Source organism: Pagrus major, chromosome 14 (assembly GCF_040436345.1).
Source record: "Pagrus major chromosome 14, Pma_NU_1.0".
Lineage (NCBI taxonomy): Eukaryota > Metazoa > Chordata > Actinopteri > Spariformes > Sparidae > Pagrus > Pagrus major.
Window position 1 is genome coordinate 24,754,642 of NC_133228.1, and position 14,968 is coordinate 24,769,609.

Genomic DNA, 14,968 nt, shown 5'->3' on the forward strand with positions numbered 1-14,968 from the left:
ATGTCCTAGTTAGTTTCTCCAACAGGTTGATGTGTTGATAACTAACAATCTGTCTGTCTGTGCAGAGGAGGGATGATCCAGACAGGTGAGCAGTACGAGTTCGTCCATCACGCCTTGATCCTGTACGAGTCCCGCCTCTCTGCAGAAACCGGCCAATGAGCTTGCACCACCACAGGAGGTGTCGACCTAAACCAGGAAGTGTGCTAACGTAGTGAGTCCTTAGCAGGTATGATCTCTGAGATTTTGGCGTTCTCTGAGATTTGGGAATTCAGGAGGAGGTCTTTTGAGTTTGATGGACAACATGGACAACCAATGAGGGCTGTTGTGGGCGGAGCCTGTTGAAGGAAAGAGGAAAGGTAAATTTCTGGAAAGGGAATGTATCTACTCTTCTTCTCTGCCGTTTCTTCTTCATGTGTTGTTGGCGAGTGGTTCTTCAGAGGAACTCGAAAGATTAACCACTGACTGTCGGACCGTGTTTTTAACTAACCAGACTGTCCTGTTACCTCTTTTCTGTCATGGGAACGTAGAAATAGTTTGACTGAAATCGACGGTACATTGTTCAATAACACTGTTGTGTTTCTGTGTCTTATAGGATTTTTAAATTATTTTGTAACGTGGTGTTCTTATAGGCAGGCTGTTGGAAATGACTGTTAGCTGGTTGCACCTTTGGTTAAGCTACTATACCACTGTTGAACCGACCCTTCCAGCCTCGCGCCTTTTGTGCAACCGTTCTCTCTACATCACATTTCATTTCATTTCCAGACCTTCGACATAAAGTGAGAAAGTTAATCTATGCGCATTATTCAGGAGCGAAATATATCTTCAGAGCTATTTCCATCATCTCACAGATATTTCAGCTGTTAACACTTCATTTTAAACCCTTCAGAAATATGTCGCTAAACTTTCATGTCAAGCAGCCTGAAATGTTAGCTTGCTAACTAGCTAGCACAATCATTTAGCGAACACATTCATTCTAAGTCTTTTGTGCAAATGCTAATTTGCAAGCTTGCAAGTGTGCTATCCTGAGAGTTTTAAGGGGGGTGAGCTGATAATATAGTAAGTCACTTCATTTCTATTAAAGAGTAATCGAGTACAACATTGTGATCAGAATGATTTCATGTTTGACACAAAACCAATGTCATAATTGTTAACTTATGGAGTGCTAAAGTCAGAAACGGGGCTACTCCAGCCACAGATCTCGTGCTAAAAGCTAACAAACCAATGTAATGATAAATAAGCTCCTGCTAAGCTAGTCCTTGTAGTACAGCGATCTCGTAGAGGCTAATTTTAGCTTTAGTAGTTTAGTGCCAATCCTCATGCTTTAATGTCAATAAATGGATGCTAACCTACTTCATAAGCTCATGCTGTTATTAGCACGCTATGCTAATGCAATATTTTGTCAAACCAAGTATTCCACTGCTAAACCATGCGCAACATTCAACAACTACAACTCCCTTTAGACTTTAACAGAGTTATGGGGGCTGTATTTCTCGAATGCTAACAAAATAATTGTTTTATCTTTGATGAAACGATGGAAGTAATAGACCCAATTATCTCACATGTGCACAACATCCCACCATCATGTTCAAACCTTTAGGAAGACCAATGACTACACATAAAGAAATGGAGGCTAATGAAACACACGCTCGCTAAAAATTGGTGCTTTCAGTTACAGTTTTTACATTTGATCCAAACATAAAGATAATCCTGTTAGTTTATCAGCAAAGGGCCAAATAGAGGAGAATATAGTTTACTGAGAGTTACGACCAATAAAACAGAACGTTTAGTGCCGCTCGGTCTCAGAGTGAATCCTGTTTCTTGCATTGACAATTCCCCTGTTGTGTAATACGTTGCTTTATACCAAAAAATGTGAAATGATTTACTTCACCATGGTGCAGTCATCTCATCGATGTGCTGGTGTAAATTGTTATCTAGTGAGTGCGTTATTTTGGTGTATCAAAGTAATATAACTTTATTTTTATACGGTTTTTACATGTTTTTGATGTGTTTAGCGGTTATCAGTCATTTGTCGACTACATGAAAGGTACAAACCTCATCTCTAAATCAATCGATTTACCAGGAGCTGGACTGAATCCATTATTTTTTTACTTTTTGGATTTATTAGAGCCAGAAAACCAAAGTTTGGGGAAGCGGACACACAGCGCTGTCACTATCTAAACCCTTTCATTCATGAACTATTTAATCACAAAGACATATTATTTTTACAATGTTTGTTTGAAATCTTGAAAAGATGAAAAGCAGCCGGGTAAAAAACAATATTTTTCAACTAAATAAGATGTTAGAAATACTTTTATTTCCCACATTTTGATTATATGTTTGTTGTTCATCCTTGGTGCATAACGTCCACTGGAGTGGTAAAAAAAATAGTAAAATCTGAGTAAAAGTATTTATACTTTGTGTACTTCTGCCAACACACCAACCATAAAAAATAACCACCTTGGCGGATGTGATTGAGGCTTTGGTGATCCGTCACTTCGTGGTTATGACGTGGTGTTTCAACGTTAATGGGTCAAAATGGCTTCCAGATATCTGTCCGCTGTGCACCATGAATGAAAGATTAAAGATGGGAGAGTAACTTTTAAACTTTAGATACTGACAGCTCATTGACTTTTATTTATTTTTTTAATTTTCAGATTATTTTAGCGACACTTCAGTAAAAAACATGTGAACATGGTGAACAGAAACACTTGAGTGCCCGTTAACTGGAGAAACAGAAGGTTCAGTCCAGTTTTCAGACGTCCAGGATAAAACTCCATGTTGTAGAATAAAATGTGAGACGGTTTCTGGGGTGTCGACCTGTTTTAGAGATCTGAGGTTTCTACAGTAATGCCAGTAATGAAGAACATCTACACGTACATCTAATCCGCTCTGTGTGAATGAGGTCACATTGTACAGTTCATGTTAAAGTGCTATTAAACCTAATGTGGGCAGTTACATCGCAGTCCATGGACCACGAACACGGAGACTTTGCTGCTAAAACTGGGAGCGTTGGGACCGAACCGCCGACGGACAATAAACGAGAGAAACTTTGAAGACTCTTCTTTTTCTATGTACCAAATTATTTTATATTTATTCCTCTTCTTGTGATACAATCAAAGGACTTTGGACCTGCGTCTCTTTGTCTACACGTCCAACATGACTCCTGGGACCATCATCGACACAATCTTCACTTCAGTCAGTTCAGTGATTGGATCAATTTCAAACTGAAGTGGTGAAAAATCTCACGTATTACAGGGTGTTAGTGACGTTCGAACTGACGGGAGAGAAAGCGAGTTGAACCCGGCCTCCATACCTACTGCAGCAGCAGCGGGTACAACAACACACACTGCCTCTGACGTAGTATTGTGTATGTACAGTAGGTGGTGGTTCATGTCCTGTACTTTACTGTTGTTGACTGTTGATGGAGCTTAAAGGGACGCTACACATTTTTAATCAGAGACAGCTGTTATGTTTCGACCCAGTCCAGTGAAACATGAGAGGCTGGTGAGGCTCAGAATACAAACAATCACTAACATGATGAAGTTTAGCTCAGAGGGCCAAATTCATGACTAAAAAAGTATTTGGATTACAGCTATTTTTCAAGTTTTTTAAGAAGTTCTGACTTCTGGGTGAGTTGTCCAAACGGGTCCAAATTATGGTTCCACACAAAGATTTGAGTTGCTTTTAAGCCAAAGTTCGTTACCTCGCAGGATATTCATATTAAACACCTTTTAATGTTTTATTATTTCTCCTGTGTTTTATGATTAATAAACAACAAAAGCTATTTTTATTGAAGTTGTTTCTGCTGTTGTGCGTGTGCAGTACAGGTAGTGAGGGGGATTGTGGGTAGTGTCATAAGACCGTTAAAATGTTCAAGACTCCAAAACTTTATTTCAAACTTGTCAAAGAAAACAGAAAACTTCTCACTCCAGAAATATAACCGCTAGCTCGCTAACTAGCAGCCAGGTTCAGTTAGCAGGTACGTTCATGTAAATGTCAACGTGCTAACAGAAGTGTCTGTAGTGTTGGTTAGATGAGAAATGCTACGATTAGCCAGTTAGCAACCTGACTTCATCTAAACACCTGTTTCAGTTCAAATCGAGAATAATCAGTGATGATTTTCAGCGCAGCAACAATATGAACGAGATAATTTCAGGACTGATTTGTTGTGTTAAAAACTGTTGTGAAGAACAGAAGTACGACATTAAAATGAAAAATGTTAGCGTCCCTTTAGCTTCTGCTGTGTGGGCGCTGCAGCTCAGAGTGCACCTGATGTGAATCGGTGTACGTGGTTTTTAACTGTATTACTAATCAACTTGAATGTTGTAATAGTCCGGAGCATTAGCCACTGAGTAGTGCTGTAACCTCTTAATCTACTCTATATACAAATATATTGTTACCTGTAATCTGTACATAAACACTGGACAGAAAACACTCTGACTCGTGTCGTCTTGGACTCCGACTGACTGACTCTGCTGCAGAAACCCAAATAACTGCGCCGCTGTTCCTCGAAGCGTATTGTCTTCTAACAGGAGAGAGTGAGACAGGGAGAGAGGAGGGAGGCAGGAAGGAAGGAAAGAGGTGTGGACGACTAAAAGTAGCCGCGTCCCACTGAAACAAAAGCAGTTTGACCTTTTACGTGGGAATTCAGGTTTCTGTATCAGAGGAACCATTTTTTATTTTTCTTAAAAATACATTTACACACCAATTAAACTAAAAAACTAAATTAACTAGAACAATTTTATAATAATTGAGCGCCAATTTAAAAAAAACAGACAATTTTAACATAAAATGATGAAGTCATGAGGTAATGACAGGAAGCGATGATGCAATGAGACAAACTGCTGATTTAATAACAGTCTTCACAAAATACCTGGAAAGCCTTTTGGTTGTAATGGACCCTAGTTTTCATGTTCTGGACAATAATATCCCAAATACTGTATTTCTTGGAAAAGTGTGACATTTTCCAATTGGTGCACTTTCACTTAAAGGAACAGTTCACCCAAAAATCTATTTCCAGAACAGAAATCAAAAATTTAATTTTCTTTAAATTTGTTTTTATAGAGGGAATTTTGAAAATAATAAAATAATATCAACATCCTTTCAAAAAATACATTTTCGTTGTGTTTTTCAGGAGTAAAATGTCCCATAAATCAGCTGTGAATGATAAATAAACAAAAACTGGAGAGTTTAGTGTCTGTAAACGAGGCTGAAGTGAAGCTTTCTACAAAAAACTCATTTTAAAGATTTGGATTGTAAAATTCAGACATTTTTAGACAGGAAATGATGAACTGGGTGAAAAATCAAACACAGATGTCACCGTGAAACTTCCCCAGTTAATTACTAACATAAAGAAAATGATTTGTTGGATCACAAGTTTCCGTATACATGTTTAAATGTGCAAATCTAAAATAATAATAATTTGAACTAAAATAAACTAAATGTGATGTTTGGACTTTTCTTTTTTCCCGCTGGTCCAAAACGAGGAAGCAAAATAGGCCCAAAATCTCAAACATGGACCACAGCAGGAAAACAATGTTTTCTGTAGCGTCGCCTGTTAATGAAATGTTGTCTCTTTGAAAATAAAGCCACAGTTTCAGATAAACTTTTAGCTCCAGAAACCAAAACTATGATGTCAGAGTGACAAACGCGTTGCAGTCTGGTGTTGATTCACAGGTGGATCGGCGGTACTGTCGCCTGTTTAACACTCTGCACTGCTAATTAACGCAATTACTTAATAACTAGCACCTGGATCATAACTGCACATCAGAAACCAAAGCAGATGATTTCACTCGTTGCCAAAAATAAATTTACACCCTCACAGATGGAGACGCATCAGAAGACGACGCTGTAGAGAAACCAAGAGACGGAGCGAACTTTAAACTCGTCTCAGTGGGAATTAATCAAACGCTCGTCTTCTATTTATAACATCTACCTCTGCCGTTGGTGCAGCTAGGTGTGCTGCTGTTGTACTTTCAGGCCTATTAATAGCCTCGTCCAGGCAGAGATTGTAGTCGTGCCTTCGCAGTGACTCACGGAGCTATTGGCCTGATTGAGGAAGTCCGTTAGTGACTCCCAGCCTCGACACTATAGAGTCTGACAGACAGGCAGACAGACAGGAAGAGAGAGAGAGAGACAGGCAGGCAGGGAGGGAGGCCAGAGAAAAGTGAGAAACGCTCGAGTCTGAAGTCTGAGAGGGTTGAGCCGAGGATGGACGTGAGACACAGACGACGGACAAAACACATTCAAATTCTTGAAAAATCGTTTTTTGTCAAATAAGGATTTGTTCTCTGTAGCGAGGATATTAAACTAGCTCCTTGCAGCTGTGTTATTTTACTATTTTCAATTTTCCAGGACTCCACTGAAGACCTCAAAGGGATAATTTTTCTTAAAATCTGCTTGAAATAGTGAATATAAACCCACATCTTCTACCTCAGCCTCAGGATTATGGTGGTGCATGCTCCGTCTGAGGATCTGAAGGACGATCAAAATGCTGAAATGTAAATTTCAAAGTTACCTCTGCTGCCTGTGGTTCACCTCGCTGCTGCTGCTGCCGGTGAGTCTGCTCCCATTTCTTTAATTCATTCATTTATCATCTGTGTAGGAAACCAGCTGACTGATGATTAAAATGTTGTCATGTCTGTTTTTGTGCAACAAACGGTGATAAAATAAGTGAGGAGTGAGGAGAAGTCGGGTTTTTAAAAGATTAAAACGGAGAGTTGTTCGTGCTGCTGTAGTTGAGCCGCATCTGAAGGGAAATCTTCTTCGTGGCTGAAAAATAAATGCCAATTTCTGTCGCTATCTTTCGACAACGACGAGCTGCCTTCAGGTTGTGAAATGTTTCTTGATTTTTTTTGTCATTATACCAAGAATCATATGGAAATTATACTCATCAGAATTAATCAACTGCTGTAGTCCAACATTCTGCTTCAAGAGATACTGAAATTAGTTAAAAGTCACATTCTCATGCAGTTTTAAGATACAACATGCAGAATATAGTGTTAAAACAGTGTTTTAAAATCCAACATTAAACACATTTGTAGCCGTCGGTACATTTTCTTTGCAGGAGAAGAAGCGGCGTCCATCTTGACACAGACCTTTAAAACGGACAAACAGAATAAAACATGATTAAAGTCCTCATGGCTCCACTACTCAGGACTGACGAGGGAAGAAATGATAAAAAAAGACGCGCTAAAATAAATAATCGCTGGAATAAATGAGGTGAAAGTCCATTAAAATGCATAAATAAATAAACAGACGTTGCTTCTGAAGAATCTGCAAATGTTGCTCCAACTTCATCCGAGTTTTTCAGGAGAGACTGAAGAGATTTTCTCGTTCTTTCTTATTCTGTCAAGAAACTTTTGTCTTAAACCCCCAAAATCTTTTATATTTCTTAACTAATTGGCAGTGTTGGAATGTAACTAAGTACATTTACTCAAGTACTGTACTTAAGTAGTAGTAGTTTCTGTTTTCTGCGACTGTACACGTCCACATCTCCACATTTTGGAGGCAGATATTTGTTTTTTGTACTTTGCGCTGCATTTCTGTGATGCAGTCGAGCTCGTGCAGCCACTTCAGCTGCACGCTGACACTTTGAGCTCAGCAGCTGCAGTGAAGACTTCTGCTTAATGTAAATATAGAATAAATAAAAATAAAATAAAAATGTCATCTTTTCAGATCAGTTTGTTCCTCTGGAGACTTTGATCACAGCAGACGAGCTGCATGGAGCCATTTTATGATTGTTTTGGTTTTATTACGTTTTAAAAAGTTCCCCGTTCTTTAAGTTGTTGTTGGTCAACAAATGGCTCCAGTGCTGAAAGTTCAGACCACGATGTCTCTTTGCTCACGTGTCAGAAAGACTTGAAGTTGTCGAAGGGGGATTTTTTTTACTTATGGTTGAGTGAGCAGGAGGTTGGCAGTTCCCCTGTGGGCTCAGCTTGGCTTAACACGACCCGGTCACTCAAATTAAAAATGAAAATTAGAAATGTTTGACTTGTTTTTTCAACCAGAGAAGACGTTCAGATCATTTTCACCTCTCACAGAACTGACATGGTGATTATTATTATAACTGTGATCTGTGTGTATTTCAGAGTTGTGGTCGTCACGCTGATGGTTCCCACTTCCTGTGTGTCTCTACATCTCTGTCCTCCCTGCTGCGTTGTTTGTCTCTGAACTCACTGAACCTCATTATCAGTGACACATTATTTTTATTTCCTGTTCTGCCCTCCAGTGTTCAGAACAACGGTCTCAGACAATATTATCAGCGATTGCTTGTTGAACCCTAAAAGTGATAAAAACACACGAGGTTACCGTTCTTTAAATAGCTGCAGCTGATTAACTACCATCACAGTCCATTTCATGATTTCTTGGCAGCAGCGCAGAAGATCCATTGTTTTCAGATCCGTTCTTTTCTATACGCTAAGATTCAGATACTTTACTTAAATAAAAGTACTAATACTCCTAAATCCACGTGTGAAGTAACTGAAGCTGTCAGATAAATGAGGTGGAGTTGACGGTACAGTATCTCCCTCTGAGATGTGGAGTAGAAGTAGAAAGAGCCATGAAAAGACTCAAGTAACATACAAGCACCTCACGGACAGTACTTGAGTAAATGTACTTAGTTACTTTCCACCACTGCTCACACTAATAGAAGGTGAAGAGAAAAATGAGCTGCTGAATATGAAAACAACCGCAATCATTAAGTTTAACTTGAAATTTTGATCTTCAGGACGTTTGAGAGGAATAATCTGTAACACTGTCAGAAATGTGAACAACGTGTTTTATGTTTTGAACAGGAATAGAAATGAAAAATAAAACCCAACAGTTTCTGGTTCCAGAGGGACCATTTCTTAACAATCAGTGAATCCAGTAGCAAAGAAACATCAAATGTCTCCATACAGCTCGTCTGCTGTGATCAGTGTGCAGAATTAAAAGACGTTGATTTCCAGTGAAGACTTAAAAAAGGCTGTAAAATAACATCTTTTAATTCTGCAGACTTGGGTTTTAAAAGAAGAAATGTTTTGTGGACTACGAGACTCCACCTGACTTTCATCAGCATGGGGGGAGGAGGTGATGACTGAGTTTATCATCTTTGGGTGAACTTTTTCTAGACTAGTGGCTGCAGCCCAGGATCTAGTGAAGTGAGTGAAAGGTTTCCAGAACAATAGGATCAAAGTAACGCTCCACCCAAAGTCTGGATCCTGAGCATGAGTCACTCTCCTCCTGTAGACTTGAAAGGCAGATGTAAAGGTTTGTTTTGTCCTTCGTGGTGAGCGGAGACTGTAGTCAGCTCCACGTCGTGTTCGTTAGGAAGGATTTAGGGCTGGAAAACATATATGATGTGTATCGTCACTGTGATATGAGACGTATATCGTCTCATTACAGTAAAGTGACTTAAAGTGTCTTAAAGTGAAAGACTTGTCCTCACTCAGTCGGTACAGTATGTCCAGAACCAACAGTCATCCCGACAATACTGTCCCAATATCAATATCGAGGCATTTGGTCAAGAAGATTCAAACACTTGTGTATCGCAGTAAAGCCAATAATACTGCAATATTATTTTAAGGCCGTATCAGTCAGCCAACTGTTAATTTGTCACATTTTGCTTTTAAATAAACCAACTTTTCCACCTCAGCCCATCATGAAAACCTTTTTTTTCCAGGTTTTTTATGCACAAATTTTGAAAAATGCACCAAACACAGTAAGAATGAAATGAACATTGTTAGCTGCCCTCAGGCTTCAGGGCTGGATTTTGCTGCAGTGGTGGTTTGAGATGTTTGAAGGATGTTTTGATTAACTGACTCTGTTCAAACTAAACCGTACCGAACATGAACACATGTTTTAAACCTGCAGGGTTACAGGCTTTTGGTTTGATATCACCAGAGGAGTGAAAACAATGAAAACAAGAATCATTCTGTGCTTCATTTATCTGACTGGTCTCGTTTCTTCGTCAGGATCTGAGCAGTGCAGCTCCCACAGAGAATCATACTGTCTCATGTAGCATCTCAGTGTCTGAGCCGGTGTCCGGTCTGGACTCCATATCACTGACCGTTAACACACCTGGACAGGACTGCTCCTTCACACTGATGTCTCCGGACGCCGGAGGCGACGGCGCCGAGTGTAGAAGAAGAAGGAGAGGAGACGAGGAGATAGAGACTAATGAGATCGGAGGAAGGGAGCGAGGAGAGGAGCGGGAGGAGGTGAAGGTGGAGACGGGAACGAACTATCTGGGGACCAACCAGCTAGGAGTCGAGGACGGAGGGAACAAGGAGGGAGGAGACGTCTTCACCTGCGTGTTGGATCAGCTGGAGCCTGGAACCTCCTACCAGCTGCAGGTTCAGTCGCAGGGAGACAACGAGACGGCAAACGTCACCGTCAACACCAGTAAGTCCTTTACTGCTCCTCACTACACTCAACGCCTCGCTTGTTCTGGAGCTTCATGGTGTTTGCTCAGTTAACAGTCACATGTTTATTAATATTTAGTCCAAGTAGTGTTTATTTATCTGAATAAATGCACTGCTGGACTTCTGGTGCTTAAAGTGCACCCAAAAATGAAACTTTCAGTTCCTGTTGACAATGTTTATGATGTGAAAGAGGAACTGAAAGAGGAATCCTGACAAGTAATGAGATTTTTTCACTGAGAGAAGTAAAAACTCTGAGAAAAAAAAACAAAATGTTGAGAAAAAAGTCGAACACCGTTTTCTCCTGACTCTGCCGCTTCCTGTCTCTCGTGTCCTCGCCTGCCCTGTCTTGTCTTCTCGTCCCCGGACTCATAGTCCTGGTCAGAGCTGCTGTAAATCTCCTCTGTACTGTATCTCCTGTCTTCACTCTGACCTCCTGGCCCAGACAAAGTCCAGGACCACTGGCCCCACAGCTGAATGAGCTATGAGCCAGTAAGCTAACGGTAGCTAGCAAAGAGCAGCGGTTGTCAGTTTCTCTGGTGATATGCTGCCCTCTATGTTTTTGGAGGTGCTTTCAAATTCTGGATGTATTTAACAAATTACACCTTTTATTGTGATATTGTGAAACTCTTGTTTTAGAGGAACTTTTTCTTGACGTACAAGTCGTCTGTCCCTGTAATCATTCCTCCTGGACGCGACGTGACAAAACTAAACCGTAAGAGACCAAATCCACAGTGCTTGGTCTAAAGTTTAAACCCTCAGCTCTTCAAAAAATCACATAGCAATGTTTTAGGATGAAATATTGTGGGCGATAACCCAACAGACGGGACGTTTCAGACCTGAGAGGCTGTGGTCCTCACCTGTACCTGTAACAAGCTGTTGGAGACGTCTGAAGTCAAACAGCCTGTTTGCAACATTTAGTCCAATATTCTGTTGTTTCCATCTCCTCTGACCTCCAGTCGTTTGAAGTGAGAGGACACGACATGACCTCTGTGTGTGTGTGTGTGTGTGTGTGTGTGTGTGTGTGTGTGTGTGTGTGTGTGTGTGTGTGTGTGTGTGTGTGTGTGTCAGAGTTAATGTCATGTAGTTTCCCCTCTCTGTAGCTCTGTGATTAGCCACAGGAACCACAGACCTGCTGAGGGAGAGTGATAGAGCAGTAGAAGTACGTGTAGTGTGTGTGTGTGGTTTGTGTGTGTGTGTGTGTGTGGTGTGTGTGTGTGTTGTGTCCACACTGGCGGGCCTCCAGAACAGAAGTTGGACCCTCGGTGTGTATTTCCATCGTGGGTAGAGCTCAGGGTTCAGCCATTTCCTGCCTCCATTGTTTCTTTGTTCTGTGGGAAGCACTGGGAAAGGGCGTGAGGGTGTTTGTGTGTGCGTGTGTGTGTGTGCGCGCGTGTGTGTGTGTGTGCGTGGAGGAAACCGGGTGTTACTGCACCCAGTCGAGTCCCGACTGTAACCTTCTCAGCGATTCAAAACACTTGTACTGAAGCTGTTTGTGGTTTGTTATCTCCGGAGGCCACTGACCTTCAGTGTTCACATGACCTCTGCAGGTTTGTTTTTACCTGTTGGAGCTGTTCAAGCAGCTGCGGGGGAATGTAACTAAGTACATTTACTCGAGTACTGTTCTTGGGGCACTTGAGTATTTTCTTTGATGCTACTTGCTACTCCTCAACATCTCAGAGGGAAACATTGCACTATTAACTAGTTGATCTTACCTTCAGATATCGGTTCTCGTGACGCTTCCCAGCTTTGCACGTTTGACCAAAACAGGCTCCACCCTCCTTTACTGGCTGCACCTGATTGGACGAACGCCACTCGTGTGCCGCTGCTCTTGGATTTCAAACTGGACCAACATGGCGGCTCGTTTAGAACTTTCTCTTACATCATAAAAACAGCTCAGCGAAGACATTTTAGGGCCGTGTCCAGAAACTGTTTTTTTTTTTTTTTTTCTGGCGGTGCGTTCAGGAGCGCTGAGATGAAACATTGCACCGCTGCACCGTTTCTCTGCCGCAGATGTTCGCTCCTCGTTGGGAACAACTGAAAAAAGACGACAATCTTTAGTTGTTATAGTGTTTCAGGGGTTTACGGGGCGGCTCGTTGCGCTGGTCGCCCCTGGTTTGAATAAAGTAGCTAGACTTCAAGTTTATGTCCGTGAGGAGCGAGCGACGCGACGCCCCGTCTCTCGAAACACAACGCAGCACTCCCAGAATGCATTGCACGGTTTCCTACATAGACAATGAGTGGGAGGTGTGAAAACGACATCATGATTTGTTTCACAATTTCTGAATTAATTTAGTAAAACTGGTGCCTACCTCGTTAGCTCGATGCTAACAGTGAACGTGCTAATGGAAGTTATCATCACGACAGCAGTGTTATTATCTGGAGTACGTCCCGAACCCGTCCTGATGATTCTTACAAACTTTTACCTAAATAAGATTTTGATTTCATGACTTTAACTTGGAACTAAATATTTTAAAGTCTGGCATCAGTACTTCTGCTGAATACTTCCTCCAGCGCTGCTCGTTTACCTTAAAACTCAGTAAGTGAAGATACAGAAACATCAGCAGTGGGACTGAAAGCTGCCGCAGGTGTTCGTGTGTCAGCGTGGCACTCGGCTGTGATGTCGCTGCCTGATAATATTGTTCGACTTCAGTTTGAAGCACCAGTGGCGACACGGCGGCACAAACACACACAGAGCGGCATTGTGGGAAAACACAAACCAGGAAGCGGGGAGCTCTCAGACAGGCGGACGACTTGAAGAGAAGCAGGGGAGTGGGAGTGTGTGTGTGTGTGTGTGTGTCAACAGGACTCCCACAGCGCTCATACTTTGATGACAAGGCCAGAGTTTGAGGCCGTGGATCCTCTTCCTGCCGCCCGACCGAACCTCAAAACAGATAAATCACTTTAAAGGAACAGTCCCACTGTTTTAGGATACAGTGTGTAAATTATCGGGGCTGCTGTCTGAAGGCTGCTCACACAGATGAAGCTGATATCGTCCTCTCATCTGACTTAGCTGTGGAAATAAGTTGCAGTGAAATAAACTTGAAGTAATAAAAGTATTTATTATGCAGCATGACCCACAATCATGTATGTGTGTGTGTTTCTTTCTGTGTGTGTGTGTGTGTGTGTGTGTGTGTTGTGTCATCAGAGCCGTCGGCGGTGAGCGGCCTGGCTGTGACCTCCAGGACCAGCAGCAGCCTGGGTCTTTCCTGGCAGGCCGGCCCGGGCAGGACGCAGCGGTTCAGGCTGCAGCTGTGGGATCATTCAGGTACGTCTGTCGTGATTCATCCCCGACCAGAAGAAAATTACACATCAATAATAATAATAATAATAATACAAATCTCCTTTGTGTCTGCAGATCTGCTGATAAACGCAACGTTAGAGAGCACGGCAACACAACACAAACTCGTGGACCTGTCGCCAGGACGACTGTACAACGTTACCATGGTGACGGAGGCTGGCGGGCTGCAGAACAGCGAGACGATCGAGGCTCGGACAGGTAGTAAAGAAGAAGACAGGTAGACAAATGGGTAGAGAGGAAGAAGAAGACGGGTAGAGACAGACGGGTAGAGAGGAAGAAGACATGAAGTAAAGATTAAATAACTCTTGTGCTGAATCTCTCTCCAGTTCCCGCTGCTGTCTCAAACGTCACCGCCGACTACAACAGCACAAGCTTCTTGTTGTCGTGGCAACAGCCAGAAGGCGACCTGGACTCGCTGGTCATCGCCATCTCGACCAATGACACGAGCCGCCAGGAGACGACGCTTCCTCCGGACGCCACAGAGGTCACCATTGATCGGCTGACTCCCGGCTCAGCCTATCAAGTTGTGGTGACGTCCAGGAGCGGCGAGCTAACGAACCAATCAGAAACCACCTTCAGGACGGGTGAGATTTTGTTCTTTTCTTTTTCTTTAAATTTTTCCTTTCTGTTCTTTTTCTCACCCTGTGTTTGTCCCATTTTCAGCTCCGGCAGCGGCGTCCCTCCTCTCCCTGTCCTCCTCCTCTTCTGGAGGACTCTTCCTCTCTTGGTCGCCTCCCGCTGGCCTCTGGGAGAGTTACAGGCTATTCCTGTTTGACGGCTCACAGCAGTTGGTCAACACCACTCTGGATCGAGGGGCGGTGAACTACAGCTTCCCTGGGACGAGACTAACGCCTGGGAGGCTGTACAGAGCTGTGCTGAGGGTGGAGAGTGGAGGACTGATGGCTGAGAGCAGCTGTGACGGAGCAACAGGTCAGATAACTGCAGAAATATACAACAATAAAATATATGTAACTGCAGAACACTGCAAAATAAAAATAAAAACAAAGACAGTTGTTCACAAGTACATCATTTCTTTAGAGCAGTTTAAGTTTGAATATTAAAACTCTCTGCAGCTCCGGCTCCGGTGTCGGACCTCCATATTCAACACTCGGACGAGACCTCGCTCAGCGCCATGTGGCGCCACGCCCCCTCTGGGTCACGTGACGACTACTTCCTGACCATTCGCCACGGTGAGATGAAAAACATTTTTAGTTTAATCTCGTCTTTTTGTCCAACTTTAATTTATCATCAGTGTCATTAATTCCTC

General features: G+C 42.3%; 2 protein-coding genes across 4 annotated transcripts in view; both read left to right on the plus strand.

Moving 5' to 3' along the window:
* Positions 1–6,513, plus strand: part of ptprr (protein tyrosine phosphatase receptor type R) — a 32,546-nt gene extending 26,033 nt beyond the window's left edge. Inside the window, exons 16-17 of one of the 2 annotated variants that reach the window (XR_012180073.1) lie at positions 66–226; positions 6,438–6,513. Coding sequence is in view for 1 of the 2 variants with exons in the window: in XM_073480888.1 (XP_073336989.1) it covers positions 66–159 (94 nt within the window). In the remaining variant the exon portion in view is untranslated. Of the gene's footprint in view, positions 1–65; positions 4,435–6,437 lie in introns of those variants that run through there. The other variant, XM_073480888.1, reaches the window with a different exon arrangement.
* ptprb (protein tyrosine phosphatase receptor type b) overlaps positions 6,212–14,968 on the plus strand; it is a 31,489-nt gene continuing 22,732 nt past the window's right edge. For both annotated transcript variants that reach the window (XM_073480886.1, XM_073480887.1), the window contains exons 1-7: positions 6,212–6,556; positions 9,954–10,383; positions 13,549–13,668; positions 13,759–13,899; positions 14,028–14,285; positions 14,365–14,631; positions 14,775–14,891. In XM_073480886.1, coding sequence (XP_073336987.1) covers positions 6,491–6,556; positions 9,954–10,383; positions 13,549–13,668; positions 13,759–13,899; positions 14,028–14,285; positions 14,365–14,631; positions 14,775–14,891 — 1,399 coding nt within the window. In that variant the 5' untranslated portion in view covers positions 6,212–6,490. The remainder of the gene's footprint in view (positions 6,557–9,953; positions 10,384–13,548; positions 13,669–13,758; positions 13,900–14,027; positions 14,286–14,364; positions 14,632–14,774; positions 14,892–14,968) is intronic.